The 21193-nt window shown below is 39.3% G+C and overlaps 1 protein-coding gene across 3 annotated transcripts in view; it reads right to left on the reverse strand.

The window, feature by feature from the left end:
• Positions 1 to 21193, reverse strand: part of Scaper (S-phase cyclin A associated protein in the ER) — a 438975-nt gene that overhangs the window by 111366 nt on the left and 306416 nt on the right. For all 3 annotated transcript variants that reach the window (XM_023712676.1, XM_023712675.1, XM_023712677.1), the window contains one exon: positions 8333 to 8448. In XM_023712676.1, coding sequence (XP_023568444.1) covers positions 8333 to 8448 — 116 coding nt within the window. The remainder of the gene's footprint in view (positions 1 to 8332; positions 8449 to 21193) is intronic.

Here is a 21193-nt window from a genome sequence, read left to right on the forward strand (position 1 = left end):
ATATATATTTGTATTGTCTACTGGGGAAAGTTACTCACTTTTAGTAAACCTCAACCTAAAAGTAGATATTTAGAACTAGTCCTGCCTCCAAAAAGGTAGCAGTAGATAGTATTCTAAGTTTCAGGCATATTGGCAACTTCTATTTTATTAACATTTACTGGCAGCCTGATGTAGCAGACACACAGGGTTCCATCTCTATACCATCCACATTTATAACTCACAGGAAGTAAATCTTTTCATAAACATACGCCATATTTGCCAGCTGATCTGAGTTCTGAAATGGGTGTTATAATTTGATAGAAATGCTGTGTTTCTTTTTCAGACTTCACTTCTCTGAACATTTTGTATCATACTGATAAATAGCTACATGTAGTTGTTGCTTCATTTTTCTCAGTTTCTGTTAAGATGCAGTCCTCACTAGCTAGGTGAAAGAAATGAGTGATCCATACAGCATTTGATGTACCCACAGCAATAAATCGCCATAATACCTAAATCTCAGACCTAAAACCAATCAATCAAGCAATGCCTCCCCAACTAAAAGGAGAAAACTAAACAGGCAGAATAAAAACAAATCTTTAGCATATCACAGGAAAAACAGTATTTTTAACCTTAAGGGTTTAAGAACAGCACATTTAATATACATCATTTTCTGCATAGACTCCCCAAACTGAAGTTAGCAGAAAAAAAGGAAAGGTGGGCCAGTCCCAACTTGTCAGGAGAGCATTTGAGGTTTAATTCCTTCGCTCATGTAAAATGATAATATAGGGTAACTGTGGGAAGGAGGATTGCAGATACTAGCTGAGAATACGTAACTGAGTGACTCAAAGACCCTGCTTCAAAATAAATAAAAAAGGGTTGGGGACAGCTGGGTGTGGTAGTATATGCCTGGAATCCCCACATTCAGGAGGCTGAGGCAGGAGGATCACTAAAAGTTCAAGATGAGCCTGGGCTCAAAGTGAGTTCAAGACCAGCCTGAATTATATAGAAACCATGTCTCAAAAAACAAACATCAAAATAAATAAATAAATACATAAATAAATAAATAAATAAATAAAGTTGGGGATGTAGCTCAGAGTAAAGACCATAATTTTAATACCCAATAACACACACACACACACACACACACACACACACACACTGCCCTAAAGAATTTATAGTGCCTTTACTCTCATCATTTTTACATTTAAAAAAAAAACATTTAATTAATTTATTTGTTTGGTACAGGGCCTAGCTACGTAGCTCATACTCGTAGTGATCAGCCATAAGTACTCAGTCATGCTTCCTTAATATGAAAAGATTTAGAAAATAAGTATTTTTCAACCATAATTAGGAGTTATAAGAACCTGAGCTGGCTAGATAGCTCAGTGGACTAAAGTGCCTGCTTAGGCAGAGTGCAGGAGCCCAGGTTTGATCCCTGGCGTGCCAGCTCTGTTCTCACCCTCCGGGCATGCTGAGAGGGTGACTGAGACCAGGCATGGTGGAGAAAGCCTATAATCCCAGTATTTGGGTGGCTGAAAACAGAAGAATCACCATGAGTCTGATCTATGTAGTGAGACTCTATAGACCCTGTACTAAATACATAAAATAATAAATAAATAAATAAAGGAGTTGTAAGAATCTTTAATATTGTATTTTAAAGTGTCAGCCTTTATGGTTAGAAGGGACAGAAATCTACTCAAAATGTTTGAAATAAAAAGGGTCCTTTATTGCAAGCCTATTGGGAATATTTACATGAATCCAAGAGAAACTGAACCACCAGCCCTCAGGAGAGCAGAAACAATGCCACCACTGTGGACTGGACCTGCTTTCACTTTCTCTCATCTCTCATGGAGCAGTGCTGCCTCCCTTTTCTCTAGTTGCCCCAAAGGCCTCTGTTAAATCCTGCTAAAACCTGGGATGCATGTAGATATATAATGGCCATCCCAGAAGTTATTACACATGTTTTTTCAAATTCAAATATATGTACTCAAAGAAAAAAAATGATTTAATGTTTGTGATTTCCTTAATGCAAATTCCTGAGAGAGACTTCAGTGGCCCAGTTTAACTTTTTGTACTGGACTACAAATCTGATATTGCTGACTGGCCTACAGCTTGGTTGCTCTTGAGTTGACTGTTTTCTCTTGGGTTTAATCAGCTATGGCCATTAAAAGAACCACATGGCCTAAAATGTAGCTGTGTAGGCTTGACTGCAGTTGATCACAGCTTCTTATAGTTATCCTAAAATGGGTAGTATCCACAATACCTCACATAAGCAGAAGAACAAAGGAAAAGGTGCTGCAGTGACTATGGCAAGCCAAGAGAAGAGTGAAAGGTAATAGGGAAGGAAGCACACAGTGACATCTGGGAAGTCTGGATTGTGCTGTAAAGTGAAGAGGCAAAGATTCAACAGCAGATGAATCACAAAGAGAAGCGACCCATGAGGCAAGAGCCTGGTGTCACAAATAAGCAACACAAGGCCAGGCATTTCAGGAAATGAAGTTTACAGACCTTGGAGGTACAACTCTATCAAGCGTCTTGTGTGTGCCACCAGGGTTTCTGTTTTATAAAGTGACATGCAAGTTACTAGTAGTGATATTCAGAGTTTAAAATATCTCATTTTCCTTGACTGTAAGTTCCCTAAGGATAGGCTTCATTCCAGTCTCGTTCCCATGCCCACAAAGGCATACTACTGATCCCAAGCAGGAAATCCCTAGTTTCTCTGAGCATCAGGATTGGAGTCACAGATTATATACATGCTTCTGGAACACAATGGCATTACTACCTCTTTTCCACTATAAGATGAAATGTGTCTGCCTCTTTACAGGCATAAAAGAAGATCACACAGTCTTAGGGGGGAAAAAACAGTAGTCACAGAATTATTCTGGACATTCTTTCTTTTTCTTTTCTTTCTTTTTTTTTTTTTTTTTGTAGAACTGGGGATTGAACTCAGGCCCTTGTGCTTGCCAGGGAAGTGCTTATTCTACTGAGCCATCTCCCCAGCCCTGGACATTCTTTCTGCCATTTGAAAAGAACAAAACATTCTTCCAAAAGGAATAGCATGGTTTTCTCAAGTTGCAGTCACACCCCAGACAGGAGTCTTCCCAAGCCTCACCCAGCAGTGGCCACCATGTGTGGTACTTGGGCTTGAAGGGTATTGTGGGAACACCTGGCACAGTGCTGGGTATCAAGGACACTCACGAATGCCAGCTTCCGTCTCATCAACTCAAAGATCATGCAGAACAATGTTACAAAATGATTAACTGCATAATGTCACAAGTTTTAGTTTCTTTTTAATTTTTTAAAAAATTTAAAATCTTTTATTTGGTACAGGGTCTTACCATGCAGTCAAAACTTGTAGTGATCCTCCTGTCTCTGCCTCCCCAGTGCTGGGATTATAGGAGTGCACCACCATTTGGGGGCTGGCACAGTGTTCCTGGGGTTCCAGGGCTGCTATGGCATGCCATATTGGGGATCGAACCCAAATCCTTGTGCTTGTAAGGAAGGCCCTCAGACCACTGAGCTATCTCCTCAGTCCCAAGTTTTAGTTTATTTTGAAGAATCTGTGATATCTTATACATTATCTTCCAAGTGATGAAAATTCTACTCCATGCCATAATAATTTTAAAAACTTACTATGTTTAATGACCACTGCTTTACCTGGATGTCAGTGATTTACTATAGTCAGATAAATGAATGTAATATGATAAAGTAAAAAGTACCTTTACTAATTTGTTTGACATGCATAAATAGGTATCCTTTATAAATATCACAGCAGTAGAAGCAGATGCTTTTCCTTACAGTGTAAAATAGGTCAATCTTACACGTATTAGTCTGCTCTGATTCTAAAATTGTGATAAGGACAATGATATAGTTTTAGAATTTCGTGTGGCCTTTTGAATAAGTAACACTATCATGTACATGATATACACATCTGCAAAAGTTTAAGACTCCCTCCCATTCCCTAAATTTCAGATAATGGTGCGGTCAACTTCAGGAAGGCCCCACAAGGCTACGACGTGGTCACTGGAATGGAGTATATTCTTTCACTGCTTCTTTTCGCACACTGAAGAAAGAACTTACTCATGTATTTGAACAACAGTAAGGTGTCATGTAACTTACAAATGATTCATTTACTATGTCTCTGATCCCAAGCAATTATGATCTAGCTGGGGAGCTGACCATAGCACAAATGGAGAGCCTGGCAAGAAAGTACACACTACAGTGCTAAACTGAACTCTTCCCTGTACTTTTCAATAATTAGATGAAGATACATATGTTCTATGGAACGTTAGGACTGGCAAAAAGTTAAAGAAAAAGGAAACTTGATTGGGGCCAATTCGCAATCCAAGAATCCTAAATGAATGGGCTAAAATTTACCAGGAATGAAATTTAGACTTAGAACAAAAACTCCAAACAAATTAATGTGTTATACCTTCTCAGACGCCAAAGTGACAAAAGCAGGACTGAAAGCTTAATACTAAGCAGTGTAATAAGGAGTCAAAACAATAACTACAATAAAACCACTAATAATAACTAAGTGCTGTTAAGGAACTTAGAAAAGATATGCACTTTAAATCCTTATCATAGCCTTACAGGTATGTATTAGTCTTGTTATTGAGTCTGAGGGGCCAGCCAAATAGCTCAGTGGATTAAAGTGCCTGCAAGCAGGCACAGGGGCTGGGGGTTCAATCCCCGAGGCTGCCATGCTGCCCCCCCCCCAGGGCACACTGAGATCTACTAGTGAGACCCTGAACACCCTGTAGACCCTTCCTTAAAATAAAAAACAAAAAAACATTCTTTAACTGAGTCTGCATTATAATAAGTAATTTGGACCATGGTCACACTGGCGAAAAGTGGAAGTTTAAGCCAGGGTCTGACTGATTTTCCATTATTTCACACTTTTATTTTGCTTCATATAGAGAAGTCTACTGCAAGAAGAAACATAAGTGCCTCCACAGAGCAAACAAACAAATGAGCAAATGAACAAACGAGCTGTAGAGTTAATTCCTGGGCACTTATGTTATCCCAGAGTGTCTATTAGGAACTATAAATACCAAGTTGGAAAGGGTAACATAGGGAGGCTCAGCTCAGGGACCATTTCTGCTGAGCTCTTACTGCTGCCAAAAGGATATGGGTAGGTGTGGTGTCAGGGATCACTGACTCTCATGCTGCTTCTCATCGCTACTTTGGTGCGTGACGGTGTTATAAACTACACCACAGCTCTCACCCAGAGCAAATCTACTCTCTTATTTATATCACATGGGGTGTTATTTAAACCCTAGAAAATAGCAAACCACCTTTACTTTCAAATATTTAAAGCTGCCAGGGAGATGGCTCAGTAGAATAAGCGCTTCCCTGGCAAGCACAAGGTCTTGAGTTCAATCCCTGGTTCTGAAAAAAAAAAAGTTCTCAAATATTTAAAGCGATAGTAAGGAATTGCTACTGGTTTAAGTGGAAAAAGAGATTATCATGTCTTCTATCATTTCGTACTTATTTTTAAAATCAAAGTTTGGAGGCAGAATAACATGAGTCTTCCCAAAAGAAGATACAGCATGGAATGAAAATTCCCTTGTTCCAGGGTGAGTTTTCTTGACCTGGCGATTTATTTTACTGGAGCACCTTTATTAAGAAGGTTGGCTTTGGATTCTAAGTCTCTCAATAGCGCGCGCGCACACACACACACACACACACACACAACAAAACAAAAAACTAAGAAGCTGTGTGGTCTTTTGTGTTTCTGGCAAAAGTAAAACAACTTACTGTAGATTTGGAAAGTCTTTAAAATTTTAAGTTTTCGGAAGCAGCACTATTCTTAATTTCATATTTTAAAAAGTGCAAGGAGCACATGTTCATTCATAGGAAGTAATCTTGCAGTAATCAAAGAACAAAGTGGGATCTCTTAACTCCTGAGGCCCTATGTGAAATGGAAACAGAAATGGGCACAGTGGTGAGAAGATGGATAGGGAGCTGATTTATCCATTCATACAGTGCTCAGAGCTGCATCCGGGTTATGTCATAGGACTCACAAGGTCAGCACTAGAACTGTTCTAAGGCACTGGCTTATACATCTAGAGTCCTCTGCTGTTTATCACTGAGGAAAATGAAACGATGTAGCACAGTCTAACTAGTTCTTTAGGTAACTGCCTGGATTTATCACGGAGTCAGGAAGGAGAGTGATCTGAAATGGCCAAGGTTCATGAAGATAGGGCATTTGTCAGGCATGAGAGGAAGGATTAGTGGGTTGAGTGAAGGGAGAACCCAGGGACTATGGATGGCCCACAGCTAGGACAGGGCTTTATGCAAAGAGCAGCTGGAAGGAAAATAAAGTGTTTTTAAATTAGTCTCTTAGCTCATGTCCACTGGCATGCTATGATTCTACATTTACATCTCCTCCTGTAGTTCTGGAACCTGGGGCTTTCTACCTGTAGACACCATGGTTTAAAGGAACACCTACACCTTTCTTCATTTGCATCTACTTTGTCAATGGAGCAGCAGAACTCAAATTAACATCAGTGTTACAGAGTTTGTACTTGGAAATACAGATGTCCCTCTTTTAATGACTCATCTGCTTAATAATTGTTCAGACTCATGACCTATCTTTATTTTTTTATTTTGAAAACAATAAAAATTTTTAAAAATTATACATAATTTCAAAACAAGGTGATAGGAAATCAATAATGGTTGTTATATTGTATATTTTTATCTTCAAAGTAGTTGTTCAGATTACTACAAGCATGCAAAATTAATCAAAAAATTAAGCATTAGTTGTTTCTTTCAATAAACTAATAGAAATTAGTAGTACAATTACCTTAGCTATCTTGTGTGAGTATATAAGCATTTGTTTCTCTTATTTTCTATTTTTTCTCCTTTCCCTCATTCCAGTTGCTTTTTCCTTTTGAGCAGTTTCTTTCCCTTTTACAATATATATTGTACCTTTTAGGTCTTATTTACTATTTGTTTCTTACATTAGGGAGACAATACAACGTTTACACATGCAGATGACACGTGTTGTTTTGTGGTTCAGTTCTGTACATTTTGTTTACAGAGCCTCACTGTCTTTCATTATACAGCACATCTTGTTAATACAGTACTGTAATTTTTGCTGGTTGTAACACTGTAGTTCTATGTTCTCTTATACATTATACTAGTGTATGTAAGAGTTATACAAATAAAAGCGAAGTCATCAAGTTGGAGTTTCCTTTGACATTTCTTTATTCTGAAGATTTTAATGTACATACTACATACAGTTCCTTGCTTAGTGCCCAGTTTAGTTAATGACCCAGTCGCAGAAAGAGAACTCAACTGTTAAATGAGAAATGTCTGTGTCTCTGCTCAACTAGACTACACTATCTTGATTCAGGCAAAAGTATCACTTAAAAATTGTCATTCAACATTTCTAACACACTACAAAGAACTCTCACATGAGTACTTCCCTGATCCCCTCAGCAACACTGTGAAGTCTGATTATCCCATTTTACCAAGTGAGGAAACTGAGTGAGAGGAAAGCACTTGCCCAAATTCTCCCTGCCTACTAGTAACAGACTAAGGTCAAACTGAAACCCAGGTTTCTAAGATTCTAAATAAGTGCTATTTTTCTATCTCAGCACAATGGCTCTGAGGAAAAAAGAGATAAACACTTAGTTTTTCTCTCCTGCTGTATCCTATGGATAAATGACACATTCCTTTTATTGTGCTAAATAGTACAAAGACTACTCAGTAGTATAAATTAACTTTTATCAAAACTTCTCATTTCAATTCTCTACGTAAGAGTGTTCTCAAAGTGCTCAGAAATTATGCATGCTCCACCTTAGATTATAGTAGTAGTTCTGAAATAACACTCTCCGCTATTATGTCCCAGGAGGCCAAGGTCTGAAAGGGGACCCAAGAGGACAGGAAAGCAGAGATTAGGTCTGATTGCTGCATAGGATCCTTATGACAAAGAGCATTTTACAGTTGGTGACCAAACTGTAATTCAGTTACTGGGAATTTGGCTGGGACTCCAGACTATGGCAGTCTTGGCCTCAGACGGTTCTTCCTGTGTGTGGGGTCTTTGCTAATGTGTTCACCTCTTTATAAGCAATAGCCAACATTAGTTTTCTGTTATTACTATTCATTTTTGTTCAATTTCTGGAACTTCCCAAGAGTTCATCAATTTTTCTTGATTTAAAATTAGCACAGTCAGATACTAAAGAGATTTCCTAATAAGGTTCAATTTTCTCCCTAATGGGTAGTGCAAACTTTTCTTATTCAACCCTGAATATGCCCAGTTTTTTTGTGGTCCCCATATGGAAGCCATATAGGGCAGAAATGACTCACAAATGAAACGTGAAAGAGATTTAAAAACTATACTTACTTAGGAGGGATTCGTGAAACTGTGTTCACATTGGTGGCTGGGACTACTACTTGAAGGATGTGTTCAAGGGCTGTTAATCCACCAGCAACTTGAAATGCAATCTGATCTGCCACATTCTAGACAGAAATGTAAACAGAAGTTAGCCAAATTTCCCAGGCATAAAATTATAACCAAATGAAATACTTAGTTTTACAACAAAACATTCAGTTGGTTCAGTTACCATACAAATACCTGCTGAATGTTTACTTAGTGCAAGGAAATGCAGATTAGTAATAGTGAATATAAAAACATATCACTGTCTTTCACTAAGCTTAAAATTCAGTGAACAACGGCAATGTTCAGTAATGTAACTTTAAATTCTCCATGAGAATAATGGGAGAATCAATTATACTTTTGGGAAAGAGTCAGGATAGGCTTCTCTGGGTAAGTTAAAATGTTAATATAGGCAAAAGAAAAATCAGAGGGAAAAGTCATTTGATACAGAGATTTTTAGTAAATAAAACCCACATAATGTAATATTAATTTCTATCTTAGAAAAGAACCCGAATTCTATAAAAATCCTCTCTGCTAGAATGATTTTCTCCAGTAATACATGACAATCTAATAGCTACTTTTTTTTCACTCCTCAGTTATTTTTGGGAGACTATTAAGTAACCATTTCAGAACCTGGACTCTGATCATTTTTATATGATTTACATATTACGTACAATTCTTATGAGAAGGAAGTTCTCCATGTTCTTTGCATTCTTTGGGCATGGGAAAGAGCAGAGCAATTTCATGGCACCCTACTTCAGTTTTTAAGCCTAGGCAGAATCATTTCATTATGTATAATGTAGAGTTCAATAGTTCACAAAGACTGGGCACTGCTTTGAAACATGAAGGGCTTTAAGTGTTTTTTTTTTTTTTTTGGTGGATGGAGAGGGATGGACATGATATGAGGATCCATATGTCCTGTCAAACATTTGTGTCTGATTCTGATGTTCTGAGCTCATAATTTGTCAATCAACTGTCCCAGCACGGGTGTGGGGCCTGCAGCATGACCAGGTATGTGTCATCTAATGCTCTTCCACAGTAACACACATACACAACTAGACAAACATACACTTCATAATTAAAAATTAATAACTTCATTACTAATGGGAAAATGTCTACTTGCAATACAACTAGCAATTAGAAAATTGTAAGACCCAGGGGACTTAATAATGTATTTAAAACTGTAATCCTGTTACTATTTTTTTTCTCACACTACCAGAAATCTCATTAGAAAATAATAGTCTTTGTATTATCACATAATAGGTACAGAAAAAAACTGCACTGTTCGTAACCCTATAGTTGAGTGAGTTACAGCCAAATGAATACTAGAACAACTCCAGAATAAAAAAATAAAGCTTTGTGACTTGCCACAAGTCCTAGCAGTAATCCCATTCATTATTTCTCCCTCTTCCCTGATGTAAAGATTATTTTGACTTTTAAAACGATGAATTAACTTTGCTTTCTTTTCAAATCTATATGAATCATACTTATATATACTACAACATCTACCTTTATGTACTCATTGTTTGTTCCCAAATTCATCCATGTTGCTGCCTATAGCACAACTTCCCTCATTTTTCTTGCTGTGTAGTATTCCTATTGTAGTCAATCCACTGCAATCTGAAATAATCACTCGTTTGAACTCTAGTTTGGGGAGCTTGCAGGTTAGCTCGGTTGTTTAAGCACCTGCTGGGGCAAGTCCAGTCAGGTGCAAAGGACCACAGTTCTATCCCTAGCTCCACCTGCCTTACCAGAATCACCCTTCAGGTAGCATGAGCCAGGCAAAAAAAAAAAAAAAAAAAAAAAAAAAGAAAGAAAGAAAGAAAGAACGAACCACACCCAAAATCCTTCTGAACTCTAGTTTGATGTATGATGGAATATCACGTAAATGCCATCATATCGTACATATGAATATTTTCTGGACTCAGTTTGGTAGTAAACATTTACTGATGGTGGTTACCAGTGTCAGGCCTGAGTTACCATGGAAGCAACTGAAGTCTATGGAAAATGACAGAGATTCTGAATCAAGAGGAGGAATTAAATACCTAATACATCTTTCATTTAAACCTCAAACAGGAATTAAAGATAAAATATATGAGTATTAAAAATTTATTACTATATAAAAAATAAAATCTCTTTGAAACAGAAGTGGAGAAGTCACAGTAACATACAGGCAAAGGCCTAACTTCTAGCAGACTCTAAAGCACATTTGCCCTCTAGACACTTCTTTCTTCCCGGCTTCCAGTGCTCCAGCTCCATGCCATGGTCCAAGAAGGAGCCAGACTTTCCATCTTGCACCTGCTGTGGCCCTTGGCTCCTGCACTCCACCCATGCTGGCTGCTGCCACATCAGCTCATCAGCCTCGGTTCTCAGTCTCTTGCTCAAGGTATCACAGGAACCTCCTAACTAGCTTCTTGGGGTCCAGCCTCACCTCAGCTGGTTCATTCTCTAAAGTACTGTTCCTCAAACTCTCTAAGATATAGGCTAGTATTTAGTTTTTAAAGTTTTTATTCCATAATACAGCAATACTTTTGAGAAGGACAATGCAAAAGAAATACTGGGCAAATAAGGAAAGAAAGATACATAACATAGGAGCTCAGATTTTAAATATTTGATAGAACAAGGCAGGAAGTTATTCTGTCAATGTGCTAGAACCTACATTTGATTGTGTGTTTATCTTGTCCTGTCGAGGAAGCAGTTCTTGGCACTGGTTGGGAGAGTCTATTTACATAGCCTGGCTCTGGATGCTTGCAGATGCAATGAGGAAATAGTCTCAAGAGTAAATGTGATCCTGGCTCTCTTTGTTCACAATAGTCCAATTCTTCCTCTCTCTACAGAATGAGGCCGATGTACCCATGAATGATCCTTCAGAATCTGATTTCTCTCTAACAGGCTTCTTCCCTGAAATGATCACATTCCTCCTATGCCCTTCTTCACAGCCACCATCTTCTCACACACACTGTCCAGCTTTCCATCTGTTTCCCCACTGCACTCCGAGCTTACTGAAGACAGACTACAACTGCTTCATCTCTACAACTCTGACACTTAGCAAAGGCCTACACAGAGTAGGCACCCTGTCAGTGGTTGCTGAGGGATAGCTTGAGACATGGACAGAGATATTTTCACATAATTTTTAACTATGGAAACACAGTCAGTAATACTTCAGGGATGATCCCAGGAAAAAATCCTTCATTCTTTGCCTGATGGGATGATTCTTCACTGCAACTGAACTTCATGATCAAAGAATGGTGTGTTTCAAGTAGAAGGATAAGTTCCTCCTAACACAATGAAGAAAGGAGCTTAACTCTCCTACTTACGGCAGGGTAGTCTTTACACACTACATCTCTGAACTTGTAGCCAACGTGGTATCATCCTTCCAGCCTGGCAAATAGGATCACTGACCAATGTGTCCCCAGGGAACAGTAGCACCCCTACTATTCCCATGGACATCTCTACAGTTAGAGGGCACTGGGTTCACACTACAGAAGTGGAGGGGAGAAAACTGAGTAAAAGCAGATCATTTTAATGTATACATCTATGCCTAAAAAAACACTCCAACTCAAGCCCTTTTATGCAGTGCCAACAGCACGAATATGACCTCTTGAAAGACTTAAGACATAGGCTCTAACAGACACTGAACAGGACAAAAGTCAGCCAGTTTCAGGAAGATAAAGGCCATTTGGAACCATACTTTTTTTTCTGCTAATGCATTATTGAAAAATTTTAGCTTTTCAAAGAAATAAAGAAAAATGCAAAATCACCTGTGAAATTAAACAAAAAACAAAAAACCACAAACCTCTCAACACCACCCTATCTCCCAGTAAAGAAGGTTCTGGCTGAGTCCCTTGAGATTGGAGTTGCAACAAGCCACCTCTGGACTCTTCCACAGAGCCTGGCTCAGTGTCCTCCCAGCTTCTCCTCTGTGTCCCATGTCAACAGTACCCATTCCATCAGTTCAGTACTTCTTGTGGCCCAGCCCCTCTTGTTGAAAGTTCCTTAACAACACTGTAACTCATTTCCGTCCTGGTCCTGGCAAAGAACAATGCCCAAAGGTGAGTGATTCAACAAAAAAAGGAAAAATCAAAACTATTTCTCTTAGACAGCAAAAAGTTCCTGTGAGATACGACAGATTAGAACAATAACGGCCTGTAACACAAGGGGGAATAACGTCCTCTGCATTCTGTTTCTCAACACAGCATAGGTGAGCAGCTCTTCTGCTTCACTCTACATGAACGTAGATGAAACAACCCTGTGATGTCTGAGGTGATGTCTTCACTCATGGGAAGGATAGGGGAAATCAAGTTTGCTCCATGATGAGTAACTTGAATGTTAAAATTAAGAGACAAATATTAAGAAACAACTTCTCAAGCACATGCTGTTGGACACTATAAGAAAACTGAAAAAAGAAAAAAATACCACTTGTCAAACAACCAGGCAAATATGGAAATGTCAAGATATGAAAAGCCTTCCATAGGCTCATTGCTTCTGAGTCACTTTATAGGGCAGGTCACTTGGGACCTCCTAGATGCTATTCTTCTGCCCTTTCTGGATACTGACTACCATGGTGGGACTGAATGCCCCCCAAACACACTGCTTACACTTTTCCCTTCTTCTCAATGTCCACAAAAACAAATACACTAAAAATACTTAACCACATAAGGGATAATTAAAATATTGTGTATGGTGAAGATTAACCTGCCATTAACCTGCCTCACAGCACTCCTCTTTGCTTTAAAGACACTTATTCTATTGTTCTGGTCACCTTGTGAAGCAGCTCTAGAAGTCCTCTTTATTGTGAAGTGTGATACACAATATGATGAATACTATTGACAAGTACAACAAAAGAATGGCAAGATCATATGAATATGACGCTGTGTCCATATCTACCTCATTCATCAGATCAGGCATTATGTGACTTCTGGCTTTTTCCCAAAGTCAAAATGGCCATGAAAGAGAAACATGTGAATCGATTCATTTCACTGAAACAGCTAGGATAGCTCAACTAAATACATTTATAAAAGAGAACTTCAGAACTGCCTTTGTAATTCGCAAAAATTATGGGGTAAGTGTGTCCCAAATAGAGACTATGGCAATGTCTTTCCCTTAATGAATTTTTTAAAGTTTAAACATTCACTGTATATCTCAATCACACCTCATAATTATTCTCTGCAACTCAATTGTTAGCTTCTTAACTTGTGATGTTCAAATGTTATCTCTCACTTCTTAAGACCTGGGTGAAATGTTGCTTCTTTCTGTAAGCCTTTCCAGATCACCTCAATGAAAGTCAAAGCTCTCTGTATATTTAAAAAAAATATGGATGGGTGAATGGGTGGTTGGATCCATCCATCCTCTATATTTTTTTGTACTGGGGATTGAACCTAGCACTGAATACACTGTCAGGTTTGCTTGTTTGTTTGTGACAGGGTTGCCCTAAATTGCTAGATTGTCCAGGCTGGGCTTAAATTTGAGATTCTCCTGCCTCAGCTTCCTAGCAAGCTGGGATTATAAATGTGTACCTCTATACACTGCTCAGTATTTAACTACGTTTTGTGGCCCTTACCCTTTTCTACTTTTCACACAAAGCCTCTGTGTTCCTATCTCTGCATTCCCAACTAGGATCGGGCACAGGATGCACACTCACTATAGGTGCCATGTGAAGAGCCATTCTAGAAAGATGAACTAAATACATGTTCCCTTTCCCTTTTTCCAAACAGTCTGTATTTAGACAAATAAAATTGGAAAATGCTTCAAGGACCTGCATAATTCTGATCTGATAAAGAACATGAGATGAAATGCACACCTTAATGGGTCTGCCTTCCTCTGTCACCCCCCGCCACACAAACACCACTGTGCGACTGACAACTCACTAATAGGATTAGCAGCTCCATTCTAAATAACCTGGCTTAGCTAAAGGCCAGGAAAAAAGACAGCCTCAATCTGAATTACATGGCCCTGGGAATCCATCCAATTATTAACCAGAGTAACAGTTATTACTGCTCCCAATCAAAGGAGGGGCAGCTGCTAATCTTTGGTGGCCTGCAAAGGCTGGTAGCCTTTGTACTTGACTTCTCTGTAGACAGTAATTATGTTCTTTGTGATCAAGTAAGAGGGCCTTCCTAGCCTCTAGACAGAGGTGGCAGATGGGGAAAACTGTTTGCATGTTCATTAGTAGGATAGGCTCGATTTCTTCTGAGCATCTGTGGCAACTTAAGACCTGTTTACAGATAATACAAGTAGGTCTTGGCAAGTCCATAAATTTAGAACTCAGTTGCCTAATTTATAGAGATGGGTTCCTGAAGCGAAATTTTTTATGGTTATTTTCTCCTTCATGGAAAAACTTTCCTGACACTTAAGGGACCTTTACTTGTTCACCTTTTAATGTTAGCTTAAAAGAAGCTAACAAGCTGGTATTCCTCCTGCTTTTGCATATAAGCTTTCTAAGCCAGCTCTGCTGGCTTCTGCATATTCCAGTTACCTGCAGAAACAGCTATGTTCAGTTTTTCAGCTGCAGGCACCAACAGACAGGGCTCAGGTTCGGGGGGGGGGGGGTTGGCGTGCAAGAATATCACAAGAGTGAAATTATAAACTTGTGGGAATGTGTGCCAGAAGAAAGTGAGATTACAAATTACAGTCTGAGGGCTTAGGTAATATGGTAAGTGGGGCTAGGAGAGGCTGGAAAAGCTTTCTCAAGATCAGAGAACAAGTTCTTTGTGATGCTAATGAGAACTTGGGCCCTTTGGAAGGGTCTCCCAAAGGGACTGAACATTACCATGTCTGACTCATTTGGACTAAGAGAAGAGGGAACAGGTGAGAGAGGGTGGCACAGTAACTGATGGTGAGAAGCAGGACACAAGACTTGAGTGTTTCTATAAGATGGAGGACCAAAGACACTATTCATTACTACAATCCAACAAAATGCACACAAAAATTTTTGTTCTTTTATCCATCTTCCTTCCCACAGCTTTCCAAAACTGCCAAAAAGCAGGCCCTGGGCTGGGCTCAGTACTCAGAATCTAGGGAGAAAAGACTTAAAAAACGCAGGAGGATCACAAATTAGAGTGCAGCCTGGGCATCATAACAATTCAGTGAGGTTTTGCCTCCAGACAAAAAACAAAAAAGGCCAGGGATATAGCTCAGGGGCAAAGCACAGGGTTCAACCTCCAGTATCACACTAAGAACAAAATGATGATACAGATGCTACAATGAGGGGATGCACTAAGAGGTGCATGCACTGGAAAAAATGACTCCTTTAACTGTCTCTTCAGGACACACCATGTGTCAATGTGAACAGTTTTCTGAGCTATCACGCTGTTATGTTCCTTGTAGAGCTCCTGTATAGCACTAGGTCCACCTGTTGGTTTAAAGCAGAACCTGAGGAGTTTTACCGTAACTTCCTTCTTTCCTTGTTTCTGCATCTGAAGAGTCCTGAGTGTTTTGGAGGTTGGAGGCAAAAGCCTTATGTTGGGACCACAAGACCATGGAGCATTTGCCTTGGGCAGGTAAGTGATATGGAATGATCTTGCAACACAAACAAAATTTTCTGGCCTCAGCAGCTCCTAGGAAACTCAGTGGCTGTTCTTGGAGATGACAATGGAGGGACGAGATCACTACAGTTCTCAGATTTCTCACCACCACAACACTTGAGCTTCTTTGCTGATCTATTTATTTAATTATAAAGTGGAGTATGCTGATTATTTACTTAAATGCAAGCTAGACTAAGTATCTAACAGCTGGGATCATGTTTATATGGATCTAACAGAAAGTAGGCATTCAATAAATATTTACTGAATGAAAGAATTGGAGCACAGTCTAATTTCTGGCTCTCTGACATCTGAAATTCTCTTAAGAGGAGAGAAACACATAATGAGAAAGGTAAGGCCTAGAAACATCCATGTGCTTGAAAAAACCATGGTATGGCTCAAGGTCTGGTCCTTGTCCATGGATAGGGAAGACACATCCTCTCCTTAGCCTAAGTGAAGGGGACAAACTTATAAAGGAGAGCCAGAGGCATGCAGGCCAACTGCTGGGCCTTTCCCTGCCATCTCTGCTTATATTCTGTTGTACTCATCTTGGCTGCTTATATGCTTAAGGTATTGGAGTGACAACAAACCTAAGGTAAAAACATGAATTCAGTTTTATTTTTCTTGAAGTACTAGTCCAGAGAACTACTGAAAGCAATATCTTGAGGGCTTACTATGTGGCAGACCCTCAACTGTTCTCTAATATGCCCTCATGATAATCCTGGAAGGTAGGAATCAACATTCCCCTTGTACAGCTAAGAAAATTAATCTTAGAGTAATCAATTACTTGGTCACATTTGCACAGTCAGCAGTGACAAAGCTGGGTACTTAATATAGGTTTATCAGATTCTGGAATTTGTGATGCAATTATACCAACACTGCTCATGGGCAAAGGTAGCGTATGGTTGTAGGTATGTGTCTAAAGACTTTTAGCAAATGTATCAAGAAATAGTCTAAGTTTGTAAATCTTTGTATCAATATTATAATATTTTAAATTTATTTTGAAATAATTTAGAGTATTATAAGGGTAGCAGACTTTATGCCTTAACCCAACTTTCCTTTATGTTAATATCTTACCTAGAGAAATACATTGCTATTGTAATTTTAACTACATACTATAGCCTTTATTTAGGTTTTCCTGATTTTTTCACTGGTACCCTTTTCCTCTTCCAGGATCAGACCTCAAATACCACATTTCATTCATTCTGATCCTATTTTGAAGATGAAGTACCCTGAAAAGAGGGATCCTGAGCTCTCTCTTCTATTAGCATTCTCTAGCAATTAAAAAAAATCTTGAAATAATCCAGACTCAGAAAATGTAAAGGAATGTAAGTTTGACCATCACAAGTAAATAAAAAAGGAAATGAAAGAGCTAACAAGATTCTAAGGGACTGAAATATGAGCAGTTTTCCTAACTGGCGGTGCAGCTCTTGAGACTGTCAGGAAACAGGAAGAAATATGTACACAGCAGGAGAGGTAACCTTGAAGGAGGCCCAGAATGTGGGGCCAGGGTTAGAAGACACCCCAGATGGCCCACAATGGGCTCCCTGCTGCTCCAGCTCCAACTGGCCTTCCATTCCTTTCTTAGGTCAAGCAGTCTTTAAAACACCCCTCCCTCCTGATGGCAGTTCTCTATAGGCTCTGTTACCCATGTCAGCCCAGACACTACTTGCTGCAAAGTCTTCAGGGGAACTCTTTTCTGGTGTTCCCATGATAAGATATTTATTGCAAGAAATTTCTTCCAAGGAGCACCTGGGTAAAAAGCGTTGTGATGGTACACAAGGAAAGTCAGACACAGCTAGGAAGCACTGGGTTTACCTGACTGAATCAAAGGAAATGAAAGGAAGGAAATGGCTAGTGATGGCAAGTTTTAGAGTTTTCTCATCTAGGGCAAGCTCTCTGCTGTAGTCCACCCTCTTCTCTAGCATCAAAAGGGTATACTGGATGAACATAGAAGGTAAAAACAGTACAAACTATTACTTCTGGGAGACTGTGATATAAAATGTGGAAAAGAAGATGCCAAAAATGAGCAGCCAGTCAGATTCTGGGGATTTTAAGGTACCTAGGTCAATCTATATTCTGGTCATGGCTGGAAACTAATAATGCTAAATTTTTGATCTCTATCAAAATGTTCCAAATAGAGAAAGTGAAGGCAATCCAGAGAAAAGATCAAAGTAGTCTGGAATACTAACCCTGGTTCCTGGGGAAATGGATCTATCTCCACAAACATGAGTGCTCTAGCTCCAGCTCCTAGAAGGTTGGGCCCTGAGAAGAACCTCAAATGTTATGCCAAATAAGTTGAGGAGAAATGTAAATACCAAAATGTAACCCAACACAAGGACACATCATGGAGAGACAGACTATAACTAAAGGCATCTATACAGTATGGACATCTTTCTGTCTCATCTGGTCATCAACCTGCAGCACAGAAACAACAGAAACATGAGAAAGCCAGGTTATAAGACACTTCTAAAAACCCTTAGTCCCTCAAAATCTGATCTCATGGACATGGAAGTAGAGGAAATCACAGGCAAAGAACTAAGAAATCAAATAGTCAAAATGTTTAAAGAGCTCAAAAAAGAAACACATAAACAACTTCATAAGATGTTTGGTAAGCTTAAAGAGGGCTTTATTAAACAGAAAATGGATTTTACTAATAAAAGTTTCAAGGAGCTTAAAGAAGAAACAAACAATAAACTAATTGAGTTAAACAAGACAGTACAAGATATGAATGACCTGTTTGGCAAAGATTAGAAATTATAAAAAGCAAGCAAGCAGAAATACAGGACATGAAAAATATAGTAAGAAGCAGGGCTAGAAGATTTGAATGAATTCAGGGCATAGTGTCATACACTGAAGACAAAGTAACATGCTGCATTTGTGTATCCACTTGTATTTTCTCTTTTTTTTTTGGAATTTCATGATATATTATGGAGAACTTTTTTCTGGTCATAGATATTTGAGGTTCTAAATGTCTCTTATACTTGAATATTGGATTCTTTCCCTTGATTTGGAAAGGTTTCTGCTATGATTTTAGTGAATTCTTGTTTTTTTTTTTTTTTTTTTGCAGAGCCAGGGATTGAACTCAGGCCCTTGCGCTTGCCAGGCATACACTTATTCAACTGAGCTATCTCCCCAGTCCCAAATTCTTTGCTTAATATATTTTGACTCATCTTCTAAATTTCCCTTTATTCCCATAATTCTGATGGCTATGTTTTTGTTTATGGAGTCTTTTTTTTTTTTTTTTTTGTAGCACTTGTTGGATCCAATTTGCATGATGTCTTGTCACAAACTCCAAAGATAAATGCTGGTAAGCCTACAGGGAGGAGAAAAGAACCCTTCTACATTGCTGGTGGGAATTTAAAGATATTAACATAGAAATTACTTAAATAACTAAAAATAGAAATTTCATTTGATCAAGCTGTACCTCTTCTGCATATCGTCCCAAAACAGTTAAGACATCGTGTTAGGCATGCACCATGTGAGGCATGCATATGTTTGTAGCAGGACAATTCAACAGCTAAATCTTCGAACTGGTCTATATATTCACTACCAGATAAACGGATAAAGAAAATATGGTGTTTATACAGAAAGGAGTACTACTCAGCCATAAAGAGAAATCTGAGTCATTTGTAGGAAAATGGATGGGCCTAGAAACCACAGTGCTAAGGGAAATAAACAACACACAGAAGTTAAATATAGCATGGTTTATCTTAGTGGGAGAAACCCAAAGTATAAATAATTTAAAAAGCAAAATAAAAAACAGATGACAAAACAGGGACATAGACCTTTTGTAGATAGAAAAAGGATTAGAGATGAAGAAAGTGGGGAGGAAAAGGAGGGCAAGGGAAAGTGAAAAAAGGACTAAGGCACAATATGCCCATATACTAACTCATGATAACTGTATCCATTTTGTACTAATATGCACTATTAAAAAATGAGAACCAGAAATAAAACTATAAAATAAAGGTATGGATGTAAGCTGGTGCAAAGGCTGTGGGTCTAATCCCCAGTACCTTAAACAAAATTATCTGGAAAAAAGGCTATAAATAATACCATTTTATCAGAACAATGGTGTGACAGGCTTTTCCAAAATATGTATTCTTTCCTCTTCATTTTTCTTTCTTTTCTTTTTTTAAATTTAATTTATTTATTTATGTGTGTGGCAAGCTCAGCCCACCAGGGGGCGGGGCTGGCTGGCATGTGGTGCTGGGGGATTGGACCGCGGTCCCTGTGCTTTGTTAAGCTTGTTCTAAGTAAGTGCTTTAGACCACTGAGCCATCTCACCAGCTCCTCCTCTTCATTTTTCTAACACTAACATGTGCAAGTGCTTACTGAAGAGTTAATATTGCCCCATTGCATTCTATCACTAGAGCTACTCTGTGCTCTGCCTTGCAGCTAGTGAGAATAAGACCTTTACTAACAGTGAACTAAAATGTTTAAGTCTGCTTACTTAAGGCAAACAAAGCTCAAGGGAGTCACTAAGCCTGAAGAACACAGGCCCATTGCAAAATCTTATTTCTCAGTCCTAGCCCAGGTCTGGTGAGTGTGTGGGAGAGCTTCCTGCTACCCTGCACTGGCGGGACCAAATACCGGTCCCAGCCCAGGGACAGCGTGGGTGAGACCCTCGCCCACCCCCTTGGGATGCCACCCACCACTCCGCAGCACCTCCTCCACCCCACCCGCCAAGTAGGAATTTCTGCTGCAGCCAACAACTCCCAGACCCAGTCCTAGCCCAGACCAAGTGAGTGTGTGGGAGAGCTTCCCCTCCCCACTACTCCACCTTGCCCCCTCCAGGCACAGCTCAGGCCTGGCATACATGCCTAGGGTGTAACCCTGCAACTGCAGTACTTGCAGAGAGTGTAGAGGATAGAACCACCCAGCTAGTCCAGGAGCAGAACATCTTGCCACAGGGGAACAACAGGTTCACTCTCAAGAGCAGCAGCAGGAAGGAGCTGAACACAGCAGCCAGACCCAAGACAGGCACAGCTGGATAAATCCAAACTTTGTAGAGCTGCACCTGAACTTCAGCACGTACGAAGGTTATATCTACAACAAAGGTCAGAAGACAGTGCTACAGAAAATGATGAGAAGGAACAGAATGCAACCTCAGAACCCAAGCCCAACCATAACAAGTACAGAGGACACTAACACAGAACAAATTGGGAATCACACAGCTGAAAGCAATGAATCAACGGCTTCTGAAATAAAGAAAAAGCTACAAAAAGGTATAGAGGAACTCAGATTGGAAATAAAAAAAGAAATCCCTGAATTAATAACATCTGCAGTAAAGAATCAAATGCAGAAA

Source organism: Octodon degus, unplaced genomic scaffold (assembly GCF_000260255.1).
Source record: "Octodon degus isolate 3935 unplaced genomic scaffold, OctDeg1.0 scaffold00026, whole genome shotgun sequence".
Classification (NCBI taxonomy): Eukaryota; Metazoa; Chordata; class Mammalia; order Rodentia; family Octodontidae; genus Octodon; species Octodon degus.